The sequence below is a fragment of the Lonchura striata genome, chromosome 12 (genome assembly GCF_046129695.1).
Source record: "Lonchura striata isolate bLonStr1 chromosome 12, bLonStr1.mat, whole genome shotgun sequence".
NCBI lineage: Eukaryota > Metazoa > Chordata > Aves > Passeriformes > Estrildidae > Lonchura > Lonchura striata.
The window spans coordinates 10017503-10036116 of NC_134614.1; the positions used below are offsets into that span (position 1 = coordinate 10017503).

Below are 18614 nucleotides of genomic sequence, written 5' to 3' on the forward strand. Positions count from 1 at the left end.
GCCGCGCGGGGCTCCCTGGGAGCGGGGCGTGGGCAGGGGCCGTGCGCACGGGCTGCTGGGACGGGGAGGGCGGGGCGCCCGGCGGCCATGTTGAGTGTGGCAGGAACAGCAGCGAGGCCTGCGCGCTCCCGGCCCGCCGTGATTGTCAGCATCTGTCACCGTCCCCTGAGGTGGGAAGGGGCGGCGCAGGGCAGGGCCGGGCGGCTGCGGCGGGGCTAGGTTCATTGCCAGTTCTTTACCCGGCCGCCCGTCCGTCCGTGCCTATTGAGGCGTAGGGGGCCGAGTTGAGGGCATGACGTCATCCCAGTGGCTTCGCGCTGGCGGGAGCGCGTCACTTCCGGTGCCGGGCCGGGCGGGCGGGCCCGCCTCGCTGCGGGCCGTGAGGGGCCGCGGGACAGCCTCACCCTGCGCGGGACAGTCCCTGTGCTATGTCGATTTAAGGCGTTTTTCGGAGTTTCCAGTGCACGCTAGAGATAAATGCGGTCGGCAGCCGGCTGAACACGAGCCCAGCCGTGCCTGGGTGGCCAAGACGGCCAGTGGCACCTGACCTGTGTCAGGAAGAGTGGCCAGCGGGTCCAGGGCAGTGATTGTCTCCCTGTCCTGCGCACTGGCGTGGGCACACTTTGAGTGCTGCATCCAGTTCTGGGCCCCTCAGTTCAGGAAGGACATTTGAAATATTGGAGCAGGTCCAAAGAAGGGCAGCAGAGCTGGGGAAGGGTCTGGAGCACAAGTCAAGTGAGGAGCGGCTGGGAGAGCTGTGGGTGTCTACCCTGGAGAAAAGGATGCTCAGGGGTGACCTTACTGCTCTCTACAGCTCAAAGGAGGCTGTGGCCGGGTAGGGTTTGGCCAGCAAACCACTGACAGGGTGAGAGGACACAGCCTCAGTCTGTGCCAGGGGAGGTTTAGGTTGGACATCAGGAAGAATTCCTCACAGCAAGGGTGCTTAGACATTGGAATGGCTGCACGGGGAGGTATAGGGTCACTGTCCCTGGAGGTGTTCAAGGCAAGGCTGGCTGTGGCACTCGGTGCCATATGGGGTCTGGGTGACACGCTGGTGCTGGGTCCTAGGTTGGACTTGATGTCTCGGGGTTCTTCTCCAACACAGCTGATTTTGTGATGTGCCAGCATCTCGACAGACCTTGGCAGAACAACCTTAGGGCAGCCCAGCATGACCAGGGAGCGTCAGTCAGCTCCCCCTCCTTTGAAATACACTGAGATCACTTTCTAACCCTTCCCCTCCTACTTTCAGTCCAGCTATTGCACGTTTTTATTTCCCAGTAATCTTTATTCCTCTAAAAACGTGTTGGCAATACTACAGCAATGCCACAGCTGTAGCACCATGCTCCTGCACCACGTAGGCTCTCAGGTAAAGGTGAGCAGCCCACACTTAAGCTTTAGAGAAACACACCGTGGCTTTTGAGGATGCTGCTCCAGTACACACACCTTGGAACTGCTTTTATCACAAATCCTGATGACAGGCTCAGTGTGCATGTTTTTCTGTGTTTCTTACCTTAAAAAGCTGCTCTTGGAGCATAAGAGTAGCTGTGAGAATCTCACCCCATGAAGTTTTCTGCTATTTTAAATTTAGAAATCAGTAGATCTTGTCACTTCAGTCCCCCAGAAATGCACAATCAAAAGAAAAAAATAAACTGTAGATGCCTTCCTGAACCTTAATTGCATTTCCTTTCAAAGGGTCCAGAATAGAGTTTGATTTTGCTTTTGGATCCTGTTGCCCTCCTGTGGTCAAACCTCAGCAAGTCCAAGGACTGTTAAAGCTCTGCACGTTCTTCAAACAGGAGGGATTATTTTGTGTGCATGTCTGATTTAGTTAAATGTTTCTTTTCTCAGAGTCCTTGCCCTTGCTGTTTGCTTGCTGGAGCTCCCTGTTTCATGTTTAGAGATCTCACCCCACTCGTCCTTTCAGGCTGCGGCGGGATTGGCTCCTCAGGATGATTTACCTTTTTTACTTTAAAACAAAACCAAGACTTTCACGCGGGAGTCCAGGGATACCAAAACACGCCCTCATTCCTCCTGAGGGTCTCAGGGTCAGCTGCCCCTTTGTTAGGCCAGTTCAAAACCCACAACCGATTTCTGTGTGATAAGAGGTTTAGAAAAACTGGGAATGTCGTGCCTCCTGCACACTCTAAATTGCAGGATCAAAGCCTGGATTAACTCCTGCGGGCCGGAGGTGACTCACCAATAACATCATAAGACAATTTACTTCAAAACACCTACAATACTTAGCTAAGTTTTAGAGTTGTATAACACCGTGGGTTGTTGATTTGATATTTTGTCACTTCCTTTTTATTCTTCTGCCTTTCTTCCTAATCGTTGGAACTTAGTTTGTCAGTTTATACCAAGCTGGAATTTAGCTGGCAGGATAATTGGATCTCCTAGAAAAATGTCATATTAAGTAGGAATTATGGATAATGCCCCTGCACAATTAGTTAATGGAAAAAATGTTTAATTGCTGCTTGAGTAATATCGATCAAATGCAGTTATTCTACCTATGCATTTCTGTATTAGATACCACTGGAACCTGCTCAATACAGGGACCTGTGCTTGCTCAGCAGCAAAACTTCACAGTTCTCCCTACTGAGTGCCCTGAGGTTTCTGTGGGCCCTGACCTTGAGTTCATCACAGATCCTCCATCAGCAGTTCCCCCAAATTAAGCGCTCTGTGCTACTCTCCAGGTCACTGATGAAGCCGTGGGGCAACACAAACACCAGCAGAGTCCCTGTTGATTACCAGCTGTCAGCTGGACCCCGAGCCACTGCCTTCTGCCCTCTGAGCCCAGTGGTCAGGCTGGCTTCCAGCGGGGCTGGCTGTGATTGCCCAGCCCACCCTCCAGCGTGCTCACAGCAATGATGTCAAAAACCTCTGCAAAGTCCAGGCAGTTCACATCTGCTGCTTTCCGCATTCCCCACAGCCTCTTGTCTCAGCCCAGAGGGCAGCTGTAATTGTCATCCTGTGACTGATTAAGATTCCTGGCTCTTTCTCCTCTTATGTTATTTCCAGCTGAGGAGCTCATAATTTTCTGCTATTAATCCCAAAGACCATGACCTTGTATTTCGCAGCACTGAATTTCAACCCCTTTCTACTATTCCAGTCCTCAAGGCTCGCAGCTTTTCATCTTCTCTAGAATACTGTGATCCTTCCCTGGATTTTAAATGACTCTCATCTTTGATGGCAAGTTGACTCAGAATAGGGAGCTTGAGAAATTACAGCATGAAAGGAAGTAGACTTGGCATGGGCTTGGCTTCAGGGTAATAGTGTTCTGTGTCGAGCTACAGAAGAATTTTTAGTGAATTTTTTTTTTTCCTTGCAATCCCCAGAGCATGGGAAAATCATTTCCAAAAGGTATATAGGGAGTGAAGGGAGTGTGACCTAGAAAAACTAGTAAGATGCATATGTCAAATCCAGTTAATTTTTTTTTTGCTAATGATACTGATCTATATATATAAAATGCTGAATAGAACACTTATCTTCCCTGTGTTTGGCCTTAAGCCACATTCTACATCAAAGGCAAAGAGACCCTGTTGACACTTTCCTGGTGAGTAAATCAGTCATGAGAGCAACATATTTCTTTTTCAAGCAACATATAGAAAGCCATGTACTGGAAACTAGGACTCCTGGGTTTCTCAGAGCTCAGCATATTCTTAAAACAAAGGTATCCAGGCTCCATCCTACCTTCTCCCTTGCCTGCCTGGCAAACCCTCTGGTCTCATCATATTGCTGCTGACCACCTTCATACTTTTCCCCACTTTTGGATGCAGGAGCATTGCAGTGAGGGGGGAAAAGGGCCCCTCACCCTGTCCCTGCACACCCACTCATGCACTGGACCCTTCATAGCTGCCTATCCTTGCTGCAGACATTTTCTCTTTTTTCAAATGTGAATGAGGCAGTGCAGTAATTTTATGCAAATCCATGTGCAGATTAAAAAATTAATCAAATTCTGAAATTTTCATTTAAAGAGATTAGTCTTGAAAAATCCCCCATCTAATCCTCCCAGAATAGTCACTTGGAACAAGCCTTCATTGCGTTGTTTCCCTCCTGGGTTTAGTGCATCTCCTGGAAAATTTTCTTGTAATGCTTTTGGGACTGTGTGGAGCAGCAAGCTTGGGTTTGAGCAGGGCTCATCAGGCGAATTAAAGTTGATATATCAAATGATAGAGGAGATGGGAACGAGGGAGTTTAAGGCAGTAAAATCTCCACTTTGTTGTACTTCATAGGTAAATTCCCCTGGTGATGGAGGAGAAATGGAAGCAGGGAGCCTTGGTGAGTCTGTCAGTAATTTACATGCCAAGAGGCCAGAAAAAAGTCACGCAGCAAGAAAAACGAGGAGCAAGAGACACTGCTAAAACTTGCTGTGTCTGGGAGTTTACTACTGTAATCTGTCTCTTAGAGCTTGAGCTGAAAATTATCCTCCTACAACTGGGGTTTGATCCAGTGCTAGCTCAAATACTTTCCTAGCTCCTCAGGGATTTTGAAGTTGACCCTGTACAAGGTGGGCCAGTCACCAGTCCTGGAGGAAATCCAGAGGCACCCTGGCAGCACTGAAGCTAAAGTAACTTAGGTCCCTGAAGTTCTCAGTGAAATAATGCATTCTAGCACAGCATCCTCTGATCTCAGAGCACCTGAAATGCTCAGGATGTACGTGTGGTTGGATTGGCCTGCAATAAGCTCAATTGCCCCAACTTAAAAAAAACCACAAGCCCAAGATGCAAATCCTTGAACAAACCTCCAACCACAGCACCTGGAACAGCTCAGCTCTGCCCAGTGATAGCAGACTGGCCCCTAGAAAGGAGTATTTTTCTAGCTTTCAAGTACCTGCCATGGAGTGAGGTGCTGGCTAATTTTTCTCACTGCATGGCCAGCTCATTTGTTCACAGTTTTCTTCTCCAGTGTGCCTCCAAGTTTATGGCTCAGACTCTGCCCTGCTATGTCCATGCTTTTGGTCTCTTGCCACCATCCAATTTACTTGGCAGCTTTACCACATTTCTGCCCCTACCGCTGAATTGTTTCTGTCTCCCTCTGACTTTGGCTCCTTGCCTGCAGAATTGCTTTAATTAAAAAGTTAATGAAAGGTAATGCAAACGAACGTTTTGCCTGTATTTTATCACAGTCCAGCTCCTTCCCCTCCCTCTTTCCCAGAGAAGGTGAAAATGAGAAGCTGGGGTTTTGCTGCTCTTTGGTGTGAGAGCTAACAGTGGAAATTTCTACAGGCTTAGGAGGAGCCCTCTGAAGAAAGGGCTTATAATGGTGTGTGTAGATTATTATAAGTGCATAGATTATTCATGAATGAAAACTGAGGAAGTTTTCATTTAAAGGGGATTAATCTAAACCCCTTACAATCCTCCAGCTCTCTTTGGAACAGGCAATTCTTAGCATCATTTTCATCCTAAGCTTAGTACGAACTTACAGGAAACTTTTCAAAAGACTGTCTATATCCCAACTCCAAATTATCCCAACCAGGACAAAGGAAAGGTGTGAAACCTGAACCTCACTTGTGCCTATAGCTTGTCACCTTATATCCTTATAGAAGAGGGTTCATTCATCCTTGAGTGATTTTCCTGAGAAACTGGGAAACTAAGATTAGTGCATGAAGTAATATGAGTCACATCATCAGCCCCTTCTCCCAGCCCAGATTCCTCACAGCCAGCAGTGGGAAGAGGAAAACGCAGGGATGTGAGGGTGTAATTTCCCCTCGTGCAATATGTAGCAGTTAACAGGCAATTATACACCACTTCTAAATCCACCATCTGGGGAGGGAGCCTGAGAGTTGCCATTTGGGTTATTTTTCTTTCCACAACTGCCTGTGTTTTGGGGTGATATTCAGTTCTCTTGATCTTGTTTTTAAAGCCTCAATAAAATGAGTAGGAGTTTTATTTTTTGTTAATGTCTACAGTGGATTTCATAGCAGTGATTTATAGCTGTTCCCTGATGACATTTAGTACCCAGTGCCTGAGACTGTATAAATAAATTACATAAAAAGGGATTTGTGGTATCATTAGCAGCACCCCCATTCCAAGGGGAGTCTCCAGTGAGCCTGTGTGTCTAATCAGAGCTGACAAGGAGCAGAGTCACACACTGAGACATCCAAAGCAAATGGATCTGTGCCAAATTCAGCTCTCTGTTGCACTGGTATAAAGTTGGATAACCTGTGACTGCAAGGGGATTTTACACTGTATTTACTCTGCCTTTACACCTGTGCTCTGAGATCAGTGTCAGGCAGTGGGCCCCAGATCCTCAGAGGCAATAGAAAGGTGCTTGCTGACTTCCACAGACTCTGGATCAGGCCTCGATGGTTAAAATACAATCTGAGTTCAGAGTGCAAAAAACAGATTACATGCCTGCAATTGTACTGAAATGCTTTCCAGAGTAAGCATTAGCAGTATGTACACAAGTGGCAGATTAATTAAGCTGGCATTTCATTTTTCCACCTCCAGTAGGAGAGGCTTGCTTTTAAAGAACTCACGCCTGCTGTGTCACGTCTGGAGCTGGAACTGAACGGGGCTGCCAGGAGGGCACGTGTGACAGGAGCCACGGTTGCAGGTCTGGTTGTGCTCAATTTTCCCGGGCTTCAGGGTCAGCAGCACACAGAAACATCAAGGCAGAGACAAAGCCTGTTAAAAACTTTGGGGCTTTATTTTCTTAAACTCCCCTGGCTCCCTTTAAGCTTTTCTTCTCCAGCCGTTTCTGCAAACCCTGTATTGCAGCTCAGACGAGGTGACCTGGGGTGTGATGCACCTCTGCTTTGTAGCACCTTCCTCTGATTGCACAGGTGAATCAGAGACCTGCTGAGAGCAGAGATGCTTATCTCAGTCCCTGAGAGGTGCACAGCTGACTTCACTGCGGTCAGCACAGTTACTCTGGCCCTCAGTGAAGTGGGGTTAGCAGTTTCAACTGCTGGCAGCATCAGCTGCCATGAAGTTTAAGAGTCTACAGGGCATCCTGTCTTTTGTTCTCCTCGTGGTTGAAAAGACAGTCCTTCTGACCAGCTCCTAAAGGGAGTACACATAAATAGTTAATCTGCCTTGGCTTTAAAATTTTTTCTCCTGAGCAATTAATCACTTACTTTTAGCTTTGTTCTTAAGGGTCTTTTCCCACTTCAGTGATTCTTGGGGTTCTTTCTCTGACAAACTTTTGATTCTCTGTATAGCCTTACCTACAAGTCCCTTGTCCCAAGATTTCAGTGTTATGCCCAAATTTCAATGCCTGAGAAGGTGTGTAGGGGTTTTTTGTGTAGATCTTTTGGGTCCCTGCAGGAAAATAAGGCAGATTTAGACCCAGAGGAGCTGTTGAAAAGCTTGTCCAGCTTAATGATTAACACCTTGCAATGCTAGGGAGTGTCAGAACAAAGAGACCTCTGGACTCCTGAGCTCTCCTAAAAGAAGCCCTTGCACTAAACACATCCACATACTTGAGAGAGGATTAACTCTCTCTCAGGGAATTTCAATGGGTCTGTGATCAAGCGTGTTGCCCTGGCTGCTTCAGCCTCCTGGCACCCTGCCTTAAATGCCATAAGCTGGAGAGATGCAGATCACAAGGATCTTTGATCCTCAGAAACCAGCAGTGAACTTGCTGCCAGTTAACAGAAGGAAGGAGAAATGCTGGGAGGGAATAGACGTGTGTGTGCTGGCAGGGGCCACCTTTCCTCTGTTAAGACAAGTATCTGCCCTTGAGCAGCTGAGATCTTTCAGTCCATGCACAGATCTGTTGCAGATAATGCTAATGCTCAGTGGAGAGCAGCTCAAATGGGCTTTCACAGACAGCTGGCAACTTCGCCTGGATATGAAGTTTATTTGGGGTCTAAATGTGATTTTAATGGATAACGAGGAATAAAAGAAAGGTAAATTAAGCCTTTTGTTAATTTGCTGTTTGGTGAGGAAACGTTATTACTGGTCTCTCTGTGGCCACCAGCAGCAAGGCATGAGGCAGCCAGCAAGGCTGTTGTTTCTCCTCGGCCTGTGTCTGATGCTGCAGGGACACATGGGGCAATGCACAGACAGAGGATGAGATCAGCATTTGGCTAGCATGGGGAAGGGAGTTAATGTAGTGAAAAGCTGTTCCACCCAGATGCCCTGCTCTCTCCAGGACAGAGAGCAGCTTCCACAGTTTGGAAAGGTGTCAAACGCTAAGCAAATAGAAATGATGGCTTGCCAGTGGCAAGTCTACAGTGATGGAGAAGCTGGCTGGCAGAGCTCACCTTCCCTGCAGGAGGTGATGAGATTGCTGGGGAATCACAAGCTGACAGTTTGAATGTGACACTGTCCTTCCCTTCCTCCTGCCTGGGGAAAAGTTAGAAAATGCTGCTTGTATGGCACCTTAATCTAGGGGAAACAGGAGCTAGAGTTCCACGGTTCATGTTTTGACCTCTGTTCTTTCTGTGACAGCCCTGTCTCTTCTACTAGCAAAAAGGTTCACTTTCCCTTGCAGGTTGGAGGCTGCTGGCTGTTTCAGCCCTTGAGGCCTTGCCAGTGCTGGCAGAGAGTGCAGAAGGCCACCCCACAACGGAGAGTGGCTGAGCCCTGGCAGCCTGCGCACCATGTCCCTCCACGAGCACGCACTGTCCCTGTTCCGTGGCGCTCTGGGCACCGTCCGCCCAGCTCCCATGCTGAAAAGGGCTCTGAAGCTTCAGGGAGACGGGTGCCCTCAGCTGCTGGTGAGGGGCCAGGCCTTTCCAGTGAAGAGGGACCTGTACCTGGTGGGTTTCGGAAAAGCTGTGCTGGGAATGGCTGCAGCAGCAGAAGAGATCCTGGGAGAACACCTCACTCGGGGGATTATCAATGTGCCGTTGGGGATCCAGGAGAGCCTGCAGCGAGCGGGAATGCAGTAAGGACTGTTTCTGGACAATTTTGGGGAGCAGAAAGGAGGGGTGTAGGCTGCCAGATTTTCCCTCTGTGGGATGTTGCTGGGAACACCTTAAGTCCTTTTGAGCTGCCCTTGCTTTGTTGCCCACCCCATCCACCCCACTGCTCTCATCTTCAACCACCATCACATCCCAGTGACACCAGTGCTGCAGCCCACCTCTTGTGCTGGATGTGCTGCCTCTCTGGCTGTGGGGAAGAGACATTCAGCAAAGGCCGTGTGCCTGTCCTGGTCACTCACTGTATGCCACTGGTACACCAGGCACCTGCGGGTGACAGCCTGGCTGCCTGTGTGGGTGCACAGATCCGTGGTGTAATTGCCTCTCTTACCTCACCAGGGAGATGCTGCTAAAGCCACACAGCAAAATCCAGGTCATCGAAGGTGCCAAGAACAACCTCCCAGATGCAGAGGCTCTGAAGGGAGCAGTTGCCATCCAGGAGCTGGCTGAGGGTCTGACTGCAGACGATCTGCTCCTTGTGCTCATCTCAGGTAGTGTGGAGATCCCAAGGAATGGGATCTGCTGAGAGTCCCCAGCTGCCTGCCCACCCCTGACCATGCAGCAAGTGCTGTGCTGTGCCAGCCCCTTCAGCATGGACACTGCACCTCTGATTTTTCTTCTCCCTTCTGCCATTCTTTCTCCAGGCATGCAGCAAGGGAGAACACAGGGCTTCCTGCTGCTACAGTGAACACACTGCCTCCCAGCACTGGAAAGAGGCTGAGCTGCACAGGCTGGGTCCTGCAGTTGTGCCACCACAGTGAAGTGGCACCTCTGGGCACAACCTGGCAGCTGTTCTCACCTCTTGGCAAGGAGTCACTTTCTTCCTGCCCCCTCCTTACATTTGGGGATGCAAACTTAAAGAAGCAAGCACACAGGAGACTTACATGCTCTGTATTTGTGCAGGAGTGTGAGTCTGAAAGCTGAGATCTGGGACTGACCTTTCCCAGGGCTTGGCTCCTTCCAAGCTAGTGGAAATGAGGCCTCCAGGTACCACACAGTAAGCTGCATGCCTTGCAGGGGCAGCCCTGCACACCCCCAGGGCCTGGCTGGTGGCCGGCTGTCCCCAGATCTAGGGCTGTGTAAGAAGATTTACAGAGGGATGCGGTGACATCACCTTATCCTGAGCTCAATGGATGTCACAGGGCAAAAGCGTGCAGGGGCTTGGAGCAGCTCTGCAGAAAGGCCTTGGGCTCCTCTGCTCAGTGTTTATTCCTCTGTGGATGCTGAAGCCTGCTCCAGTATGGAGAGCAGTGCCATTAGGCAAACACCCAAGTGACTGGAAGCTAGCTGTGTTTTCTGGGGATTCCCCTGGGCTTCCTCCTGTCTTTTGGCTACAGGGATCTCCAAGAGACTCCTCAGCCCTTCAGGGAGCCTGTACAGGATCTCCCTGTGGCTGTGGCTCCCTATGCATGTGCACTCCCACACAGCAGCCGGTCCCCAACTGCTCCTGCCTCTCAGCTAGATCCCTGGCTATTGACTGAAACACAGGCATTTGCATTTGTTTTTCTTGCTCATCATGTTTTATTGATGCTGATTTGTCTCAAACCTCTGAGCAGGCTTTGCATTGTGACAGTAGCATTCAGCTGTACTTCTGTGCACGTTCACTCTGCACAGACCTTGCTCTTTTCTCCAATGTATTTTCCATCCATTCCACTTTTCATTTGGAACCTTGCCTTCTTTTCCTCATTTCCAATGCCTGCTTGTATCAGCCAGAGTTCCCATCAGTGAAGCTATCACCCTGGACTCAGAGTGTGCTTTGTCCTTTGCATTACTGTCCCCACTTTTCTTTCTTCACAGGCTCAGATGAGTGCAGTTCAGCAGTTTCCAATCTTGCTGCATCCCTAGCCAGTGTTTTTGCACACTGTCCTGAATAAATGGAGCCACCAAAGCAGGCAGTGTCCCCATGTGCACAGCACTGGCTGCTGTGTGAGCCTTGGAGGCTGTGCTCCCTGCTCAGCCACCCAGGTAACCCTTGAATATCAAAGTGAGGACCCAGCTGTAGCCCAGTGCAGAAGTGAGGGTAATTGCTGTCCCTCTTCTGTCATTCCCACCACACTGCAGGCTTGTGGTGCCCCCATCCAGCCAGGCTCACACTACCTGGGTGAAGTGTAGCTCACTGCAGAGTGCAGGACAGAAGTGATTAAAACCCACTGTTGAAGATGACTGAATTCTCCAGAGATGTTAGCTTAGGTCCCCAGTCACCTCTGCCTTCCCTCCAGACACTGGTGAGTGAAGAGAAAAGGCTAAAGCCTTGCTCTCCTTTGTCCTCCTTTTCCTGCTATCCTGATGTCCTTGTCATCTCTTCTGTGTCCTAGGGGGTGGATCAGCCCTACTGCCTGCTCCCATCCCTCCCATCCTCCTCGAGGAAAAGGAGAAACTCACAAAGATGTTGGCTTCCCGAGGAGCTGCCATACAGGAGCTGAACATTGTCCGGAAGACTCTGTCTGTGCTGAAGGGTGGAGGGCTGGCCCAGCTGGCACATCCTGCACAGGTAACCAAGGGAAAACCCCTGTTTGCCCAGAGATCACCCTTCTGTCCTCAAAACAGAGGTTTAATCAACTTGCCAGGTTTTTTTCCATACTGAGTGAACAACTTTGCACACTGTTTTGGGACTCTCCAGCTGAGATTTGACTTTGGACTGAAACTCTCAGGGAGACAGAGCTGGGAGGGTGGGAATTCAGACCTGAGAAACATCAGCCATCCCATCATGCCACTCTGCAGACCCCAGCCCACACCCAGCAGACACTTCCAAGTGCTTCAGCACAGTGCTTTCAAGGCTGGCTTTGACCCTTGGCTCTCCTGGGGGCTGTTCTCAGCATGTGCCATTGCTGAACCCACACTAGGGCCTGACAAGTGCAGTGTCACAGGTTACATCTTCCAACACGGTAGTCCAACTTCAAAGGGGACTGTAAATCTGTGGGTTTGAGAAGGGCAAGGTGACACTCACAGGTCCATAAAACAAAAATGGGCGAAGACCTACCCTGCTTCCATCTGCTTTGATGTGGGGATGACACTCAGAGCAGTGCTTATGCCAGGGCTCTTTTGTGGTCACCTGTCTTTGCCTCCTGCAACAATCTGTGGGCATTTCTTTCCATAGGTGGTGAGTCTCATTCTGTCTGATGTGATAGGTGACCCCCTGGACATCATAGCAAGTGGGCCCACTGCTGCCAGCTCCCACAGTGTCCAAGACTGCCTTCACATACTCACCAAATACAACCTGCTGCACAACCTGCCCAAGTCAGTGGAAATGGTCCTCTCCAGCTCTCCCACCAAGCCCACTGCTCTGGAAAACTACTCCCATGTTTCCAACATCATCCTTGGGTCCAACACGCTGGCTTTGGAAGAGGCCAGGCGCCAGGCTGAGGGCCTGGGCTATGCTGCTCTGGTCCTGAGTGCAGCAGTCCATGGGGAAGTGGGCCGTGTTGCCACACTGTACTGCCAGCTGATCCAGCTGGTCTGCCTGGGCTTCACCAGCCTTGGAGAAAGGCCCCTGGGTGACGAGCTGAGAGGGAATCTCCTGCAGCTGGCAGCAGAGCTACAGATCCCAGGTTTGCACCTGGATGAGTTTCTACAGGTACTGCGAGGATTAGGGCCCGACAGACCAGTCTGCATCCTGGCTGGTGGAGAAACCACAGTCCAGCTCCAAGGAACCGGCAAGGGAGGGAGAAACCAGGAGCTGGCTCTGCGTGTGGGGCTGGGGCTGCACAAGGCTCAGGGCACAGGAGCCAGCAGCCCCCAGGGGAGGTGTGAGATCCTCTTCCTCAGTGGGGGAACAGATGGGCAGGACGGGCCAACAGAGGCAGCAGGAGCCTTCTGCAGCCCAGAGCTGGTGGCTGAGGCACTTCAGGAGGGTCTGGATGTGGAGGCCTTTCTCAGGAACAATGACTCCTACACGTTCTTCAGCCAGTTCCAAGGTGGGCATCACCTCCTGGTGACAGGCTTGACAGGCACCAATGTCATGGACATCCAGGCCATTTTAATTAGAGCCATGGAGAGATCATGAGAGCTCCCGCTGCAGATACCCAAATACACTTAATTAGGAGCAGGAGTAAATTAAAGGACCAATGCTGTGGACAAATGCAAACTATTTAAATTAGGGCTCACTGTTGAGGCTGCTAGTGTCTTTGACAGAAAGAATCCACTAATTAGACACATGAGTGGACATCCACAGCAAAAACAAGACTTGTAATTGGGAGGATCAGAGGAAGGTAAGAGGTCATATTACAGATAAGGAAACTGGATTTAAAGCTTGTGAATGCTTCAACTATAGTTAATTTAAGGGGAAGTTGAGGCCATGGCAGGGCTACCATGGAGAGCCCTTGCTGCACTGTTGCACTTCCAGTGCCCCCAGAGCTCAAGAGCAGCTCAGCAGTGGCGTTTTAGGGGTCCACTGGAGCCCATTACAGCGACTGAAGGGTGTAAAAGCAGTAACAGCAAGGCCTGCTCACCTGAAGCATGGAGCTGCTGGGGGATGTGGTAGGAAGGGGACACCCAGCACCTGCTCCACATGCCAGCACAGTGCCCTACAGTTCTTCCCACAGCAGCGTACTGAGGTGACAGAGACCACAAGCCCAGCAGGATGAACACCCAGGAGCATGGCTAAGAAGCACATTGGCAGAGAGTGATACTGGCTGGGTGGCACAAGCAGTGCACAGTGATAAAGAGGATGACATACCTTCACTGTAAAGTGTAAGGATGGGGATGAATGAAGTCCAGTGACAAGCCAGCTGTGTGGAGTCTTCCTCCAGCCCCCTTCCCTCCACACTAACATCTTCCCTGCTGGTCCCTGTTGACCTCCGTGCCAGCAGCAAGTATGCTATGAGCTTTCATGGTGTTGTTTTCCAACTGTCTAGAAAACTCGTGCATCCAGCCTGAGCCACTGACCTTTCCTCTGCACTGAGGCAGAAGTTGCTGTCATTCTGATTAACTCTGCTAATTCCACAGAACAAAAGACAAGGAAACCTTCATGCTCAGCTCTCCTGACCCACAATGCTGAGCTGATCAAAGGGCAAATCTGCCAGAGCTGTGCTCTGACAGGGAGCTGCTCTCCCCACATGCACGAGGACACAGTAGTAATCACGTTTTTGTCACCTACTGCAGTGTGATATGTGGGAGAGCAGAGATGAGCTTGGTTTCCCAGGACATGGAGCTCGGAGTGGGTCTAGATTTCAGGAGGGCTTTGCCTGCAGCAACAGGCACACTGACAGTTTGGCTGGATATTCAAAGGGCTTTAGCTCAGCAGCCAGTATGACCCAGCACGTCCAACTCCTTTTGAATATCCGTCTGTTTGTTACAGAGCCTAAGTGGGAGCTGAGCTCCTTTGAAAATCCAGCTCTAATGTAATAGGACACGCTTGACTCAGACTCTTTCCAGACAGACCGACCTACTCCGTGTGGCTGATCTCATCTCGTGACATAAATACACCGTTGTGCCAACACCCTGTGGTGTCTCACTGAACAGTCAGTCGTTCTGCGCCCCACTTCAAGGTGCATCAGAGGGTGGTGTTTTGAGGAGGATGCGAAACCTCCTATTTTGGTTTTGAAGCCAGTATCTAACAAGTGGGGATATCAGCAGGAACATCGTGGGGCCTGGTGTCAATGCCAGGCTGGCAGCTGGACTGTCTGGGCTACAGCCCAGGCTCAGAATAAGGCACAGCCCTGGGAATTTCAAAACCCCAGTCTTGCCCAGTGGTTTAAACCTATCCACGCATCTCATTTGTCCTCAGAGTCTGAAGGTCTTTTGTAGCATGCCTGAACTTGCTCACAGTGGCAAACAGCTCCAAGATCTGCTGGGGAAAATCTGCCAAGCGTTATAGAGCTCGCTGTGCCCCTGTAATGTCAGGGGGTGGTTGTGCAGGAGAAGCCGCTTTGTGCCGTGTGTTTCTCTCCAGAGGTCGCTGGCAGGTCGCCTGCTCTGCCCAGCAGGGCAGCTCCACGGGGCACTAACACGGGCAGCAATACAGCCACAAGTGCGGGCTGCAGCCAGGACAGCTGGGCAAAGCTGGCTCCAGAGCCTGCCCAGTGCTCCCTGGGCCATTCCGCTCCAGCAGAATGCAGAGTGACTCCGCTTTCAGGCTGGGCTGCCTGGCAGAAGGGTCACTTCAGCAGGGTCCTGTGTGCCAGCCCGGGCACACTGCCACAGGGCCACCACAACCCCCTGCCCACAGCTCTGCCACTTGGCTGAGCACCACCCTGAACTCCGAGCTGCTGCTTGTGCTGCTGCCCAGTCAATTCCAGAGGAATTTGGGCTAGTGCAGGCTGGCTTCTCCTGGGAAATGCCTACTCCAGGTACCCGAGCAGTGTCCTTGCTTCCTGAATGGTGGCTTTTCATAATGATTAAAAAGTGTGTGTTGGGAGGAGAGAAGTCTAATAAAAGGTTTGTTGAAAGGATGGAGCTGTTTGAAGTGCATTTCCCATCTACCTTTGCTTGGCTGCCATATATGGATTTTTGTTCTTGTCCTTTCTTTCCTAATGAGGAGATAACAGGCCACGGGAGGTTCAGCAAGAACACCCAGGCTACAGAAGTACTTCTATGTTGCTTCTTCCTGGATAACTCAAAGCTCCATTTCCAAGGGCTTGCTTTGGTGGACCTTGTGCAACTTCTACCGAGGGACAAAAGGAGCACTGGAGTGTGCTCAGCCCTTACAGATAAAGCATCATATTCCTCGGGACAGTGCTCAGCAGGGAATTGTCTGCTATCACTCCAGCCCAAGGCCAGCTCCTTCTGACCTGCAGTCCCTTCACAAAAGGTCAAAAGGCCCTATGCATGAGCCAACATACCTTTGGGTCACACTGGCAAGCAAGGTTTAGCAGGATTTGTGAGATTACACAAATCTTAAGACATGAGAACATTGCTTACCTGCCTGGTAATGATTTGCCTCTGGGCTGGCAGGGCTTGGCAGGAGCAATGACTTTCCCATTGTGAACTCAAGTGAGTCACCAGAGCTGAGCAGGGCTCTGCAGCTTGTCCATGCTGTCCTGGATGGGATATTGGCCTCATGGGAGTAAAGCTGTGCAAATGAAGATGCCAGAGTGTGGCTGCAGTCACACTGAGCACCCCCAGTGTGTGGGCTGTGCTGGGAGCAGCTCTGTGCCCCCCTGGTTCTGGGGAGCCTGTGCCTAAGGAGAAAAGTCACAGAGAGAGTGAGGACAGTAAGAGACACTGAGGCTTGACACTCACAGTCCCTTCTCTTTTTATCAGAAAAACAAAACTTTCTACACCAGCCAGCCTTCAGGAAGGAGTCAGGTGGGTGAAGACAGCCAGCAGCTCCCCAGCCATATCCCTACACATGGGCAGGAGACACTGGGACAGTGGGTGGGAAAAACGTGCTCAGATGCTGTGTGGGGAGCAGGTGAACGAAGTCTGGGTATATTCAGGGTTGATTTGCTCTCCTAAGTCGGCAGCTCGTAGCCAAACAGTGCAAACGGCCGGGAGAAGTAACAGCGTTATTAACAGCACGAGCTTCTGGCAGTAAATTAAAAATCTTGGCTGCCGCCCTTGGCTCTGCTCTTGCCTCTTAGAAGACATTAATATCACAGCTCCCCAGCATTCCCATTATCACTTCATTAAGGATCCAATAATGATAAATGTGGATGGTTTTATTTTGCACAGAGCCTGATTAATGGCCAATAATTCACTAGGTGTTAATGGGGCCCTTCCTTTATGGAGGAATTGCAAGGGGCTGCCTTTCATCTCCTCCACAAGCCACAATTTTCACCATTTTCGCTAATGTGACAGATATAACACAAACCTTGAAAGAGTGGCTGAGGCCTCTTGAGAAACCTTGAAGAGCATCGTGGCTGGGGCAGCCCTTGCTGTCATGGCCATTCCTCAGCATCTTTTTCCTCCTCTTCCTCTTTCTCCTCCCCTGTGCTGCTGGCAGTGTCTGCACATAGATGCTGCATATCCCAGGACAGTCGGGGACAAAACCAAAGCAGCAGATTCCCCAGGGATGAGCCCACCAGTGCAGTCACTGGGGCTCTCCACAGCAGATGTGGTGCAGAACCAGGCCCACCCATGCAAGGGGGCGCAATGCAAGAAGTGGGCTTGTGCTGGCCTCACCCCAAAGCAGCTTGGCACCCCTCACCTGCATCCCAAGAGGGCTGGGGAGCCTGGGATGCAGGATGGAGTTCAGGCTGAGGCCAGCAATCCTCCTCCAGCACCCTGGGGTCAGCTCTGGTGGCTCCTCCGAGGCCGGCTCCCGTGGCACAGGGGCTCTCTCTGCCGTAGGACCCCGGCGTACTGCACGGCTTCAATCCCTATATGAAGTGGGATGTATAATCACATAGGAATAAAAAGCCATACAAGACGGCAGGCTGGGAGATGCTCCATGCTGGAGGACGACGGGACAGTCCCTCTGCCTGGGCTGCCACGGCCCCGCTGGGATGGAGCCGGACCCCAGGGAGCCCCCAGGATTCCCACCAGCCCCTGTGTGGGGTCTGTGGGGAGACACAGGAGCCCTGCATCAAACAGAGAAGAGAGGCAATGTGTCAGCCAGGAGAAAGCTTGGGAGGCCCCAGAGCCGCTGCAGAGGGAGCCCCTGGAGGTGTCAGCACTTGCTCCCAGCCAACAAGGGCCTCCCATCCCAACTCCCTGCTAGGAGCTGCAACAAGACTTGCTCTGTGCTACACCCAGACCTCCTCCCCTCTCACAGTGCCCATCTGGGAGCATCACCCTGCAAGAGCTCCTCCAGCCTGGGATCCCTCTGTTTGTACCATCATTGTCCCCCAAGGCTTTACAGCCCCACCGAGGCAGTGGGTACCACAACCCTCCAGCACCATCACAAACACCTGGTGAAGGGAGAAAAAGGAGCCAGCCTCCTCCATCTGACCAAGGAGAGGAGGGCCCAGCAGCTGGAGCGAGCAGTTGCAGGGAGCTGTCAGCACCCAGCTGTCAGATCCCAAATCCCCTGGCAGCCCATTAGGAGCAGCTCCTGGCTGCCTGCAGGAGCTCTTGACAGGGGGCCAGGCACTAGCGTGAAGAAGTGGATCCTCCTCTAAGGAAGTGGATGTGGGTGGAAGGAAAGCAGGGAGCTGTTCCTCCAGTGAACACTCCAGAGCAGCACTGGCACAACGCCATGTTTGGGGGTGGGGGGCAACCAGGGCAGGCTCCCCTGGGAGCCCACCCAAGCAGTGCTGGGGATGAAGCCAAGTGGTGGCCAGCAGAAAGGGCTGTTTGTGCCACCTCCTCTCCTCCTGCCTTTCTGCTCACATCCCAGCAGCGATTCTGGCATCCACAGGATGGAAGAGCTGGAGCAGTGCCTGGGGCAGGAGAGAATGGGTGGTGGGTGCAGGCTCATGCAGTGCAGCCCAGACTGAGGAAGGAAGGGTCTTCTAGCTAAAAAAAAAACCAAACAAATAAAAAACCCACACCAACCCTGCCCCCTCCCCCTCAGAAAAAAAAAAAAACCCAACAAACTCCCCCCCCCAACAAAGTACCAATACACTCTCTGGTTGCCACACAGTACCAAAAAACTTTTTAGTGGCCCAAGACAGTACAGCCAAGCAGCAGCCTCCAGCTAATCACTATAGCTTGTCTTAAGCAGCTCCAGAGGGGCTGGGCCACCCCAGAGCCATCATCCCAGACTCCCCTTAAGCCAGCAGGAGGAATTTCAAGCCTCAGGCTGCCTTTCCATGCCACAGGATAGCACTGGGAACATAAACATTCTTCAAAACACTCCCAGAATCCTTCCTCCTCCCCCAGTGCCCAGGTTTCTCCAGGGGCTGGAGCTGTGCAGAAGGGTGGA

At 51.2% G+C, this 18614-nt stretch overlaps 1 protein-coding gene and 1 long non-coding RNA gene across 2 annotated transcripts; one reads left to right on the plus strand and one right to left on the minus strand.

The window, feature by feature from the left end:
• The first annotated feature begins 6 nt into the window (after nucleotides 1-6).
• Nucleotides 7-15258, plus strand: GLYCTK (glycerate kinase). The gene is made up of 6 exons (XM_021533585.3): nucleotides 7-170; nucleotides 6450-6555; nucleotides 8440-8835; nucleotides 9209-9360; nucleotides 11185-11360; nucleotides 11967-15258. The coding sequence occupies exons 3-6, from the start codon at nucleotides 8549-8551 to the stop codon at nucleotides 12870-12872; spliced, it is 1521 nt and encodes a 506-aa protein (XP_021389260.1). The 5' UTR covers nucleotides 7-170; nucleotides 6450-6555; nucleotides 8440-8548; the 3' UTR covers nucleotides 12873-15258.
• Nucleotides 10367-17096, minus strand: LOC116184098 (uncharacterized). Its single transcript, XR_004148836.2, has 2 exons — nucleotides 15728-17096; nucleotides 10367-12881 (listed from the first exon to the last, which is right to left on the minus strand). It is a non-coding gene; the product is annotated as an uncharacterized LOC116184098 (long non-coding RNA).
• Nucleotides 17097-18614: the final 1518 nt, after the last annotated feature.

What these genes read in the sequence shown, in the direction of transcription:
- GLYCTK (XM_021533585.3), top strand. Translation starts at nt 8,549, where the DNA reads ATGTCCCTCCACGAGCACGCACTGTCCCTGTTCCGTGGCGCTCTGGGC. An exon ending in GCTCCTTGTGCTCATCTCAG is followed by an intron (nt 9,361 to 11,184) that starts GTAGTGTGGAGA and finishes TCTGTGTCCTAG; the next exon opens with GGGGTGGATCAGCCCTACTG. An exon ending in AGCTGGCACATCCTGCACAG is followed by an intron (nt 11,361 to 11,966) that starts GTAACCAAGGGA and finishes TTCTTTCCATAG; the next exon opens with GTGGTGAGTCTCATTCTGTC.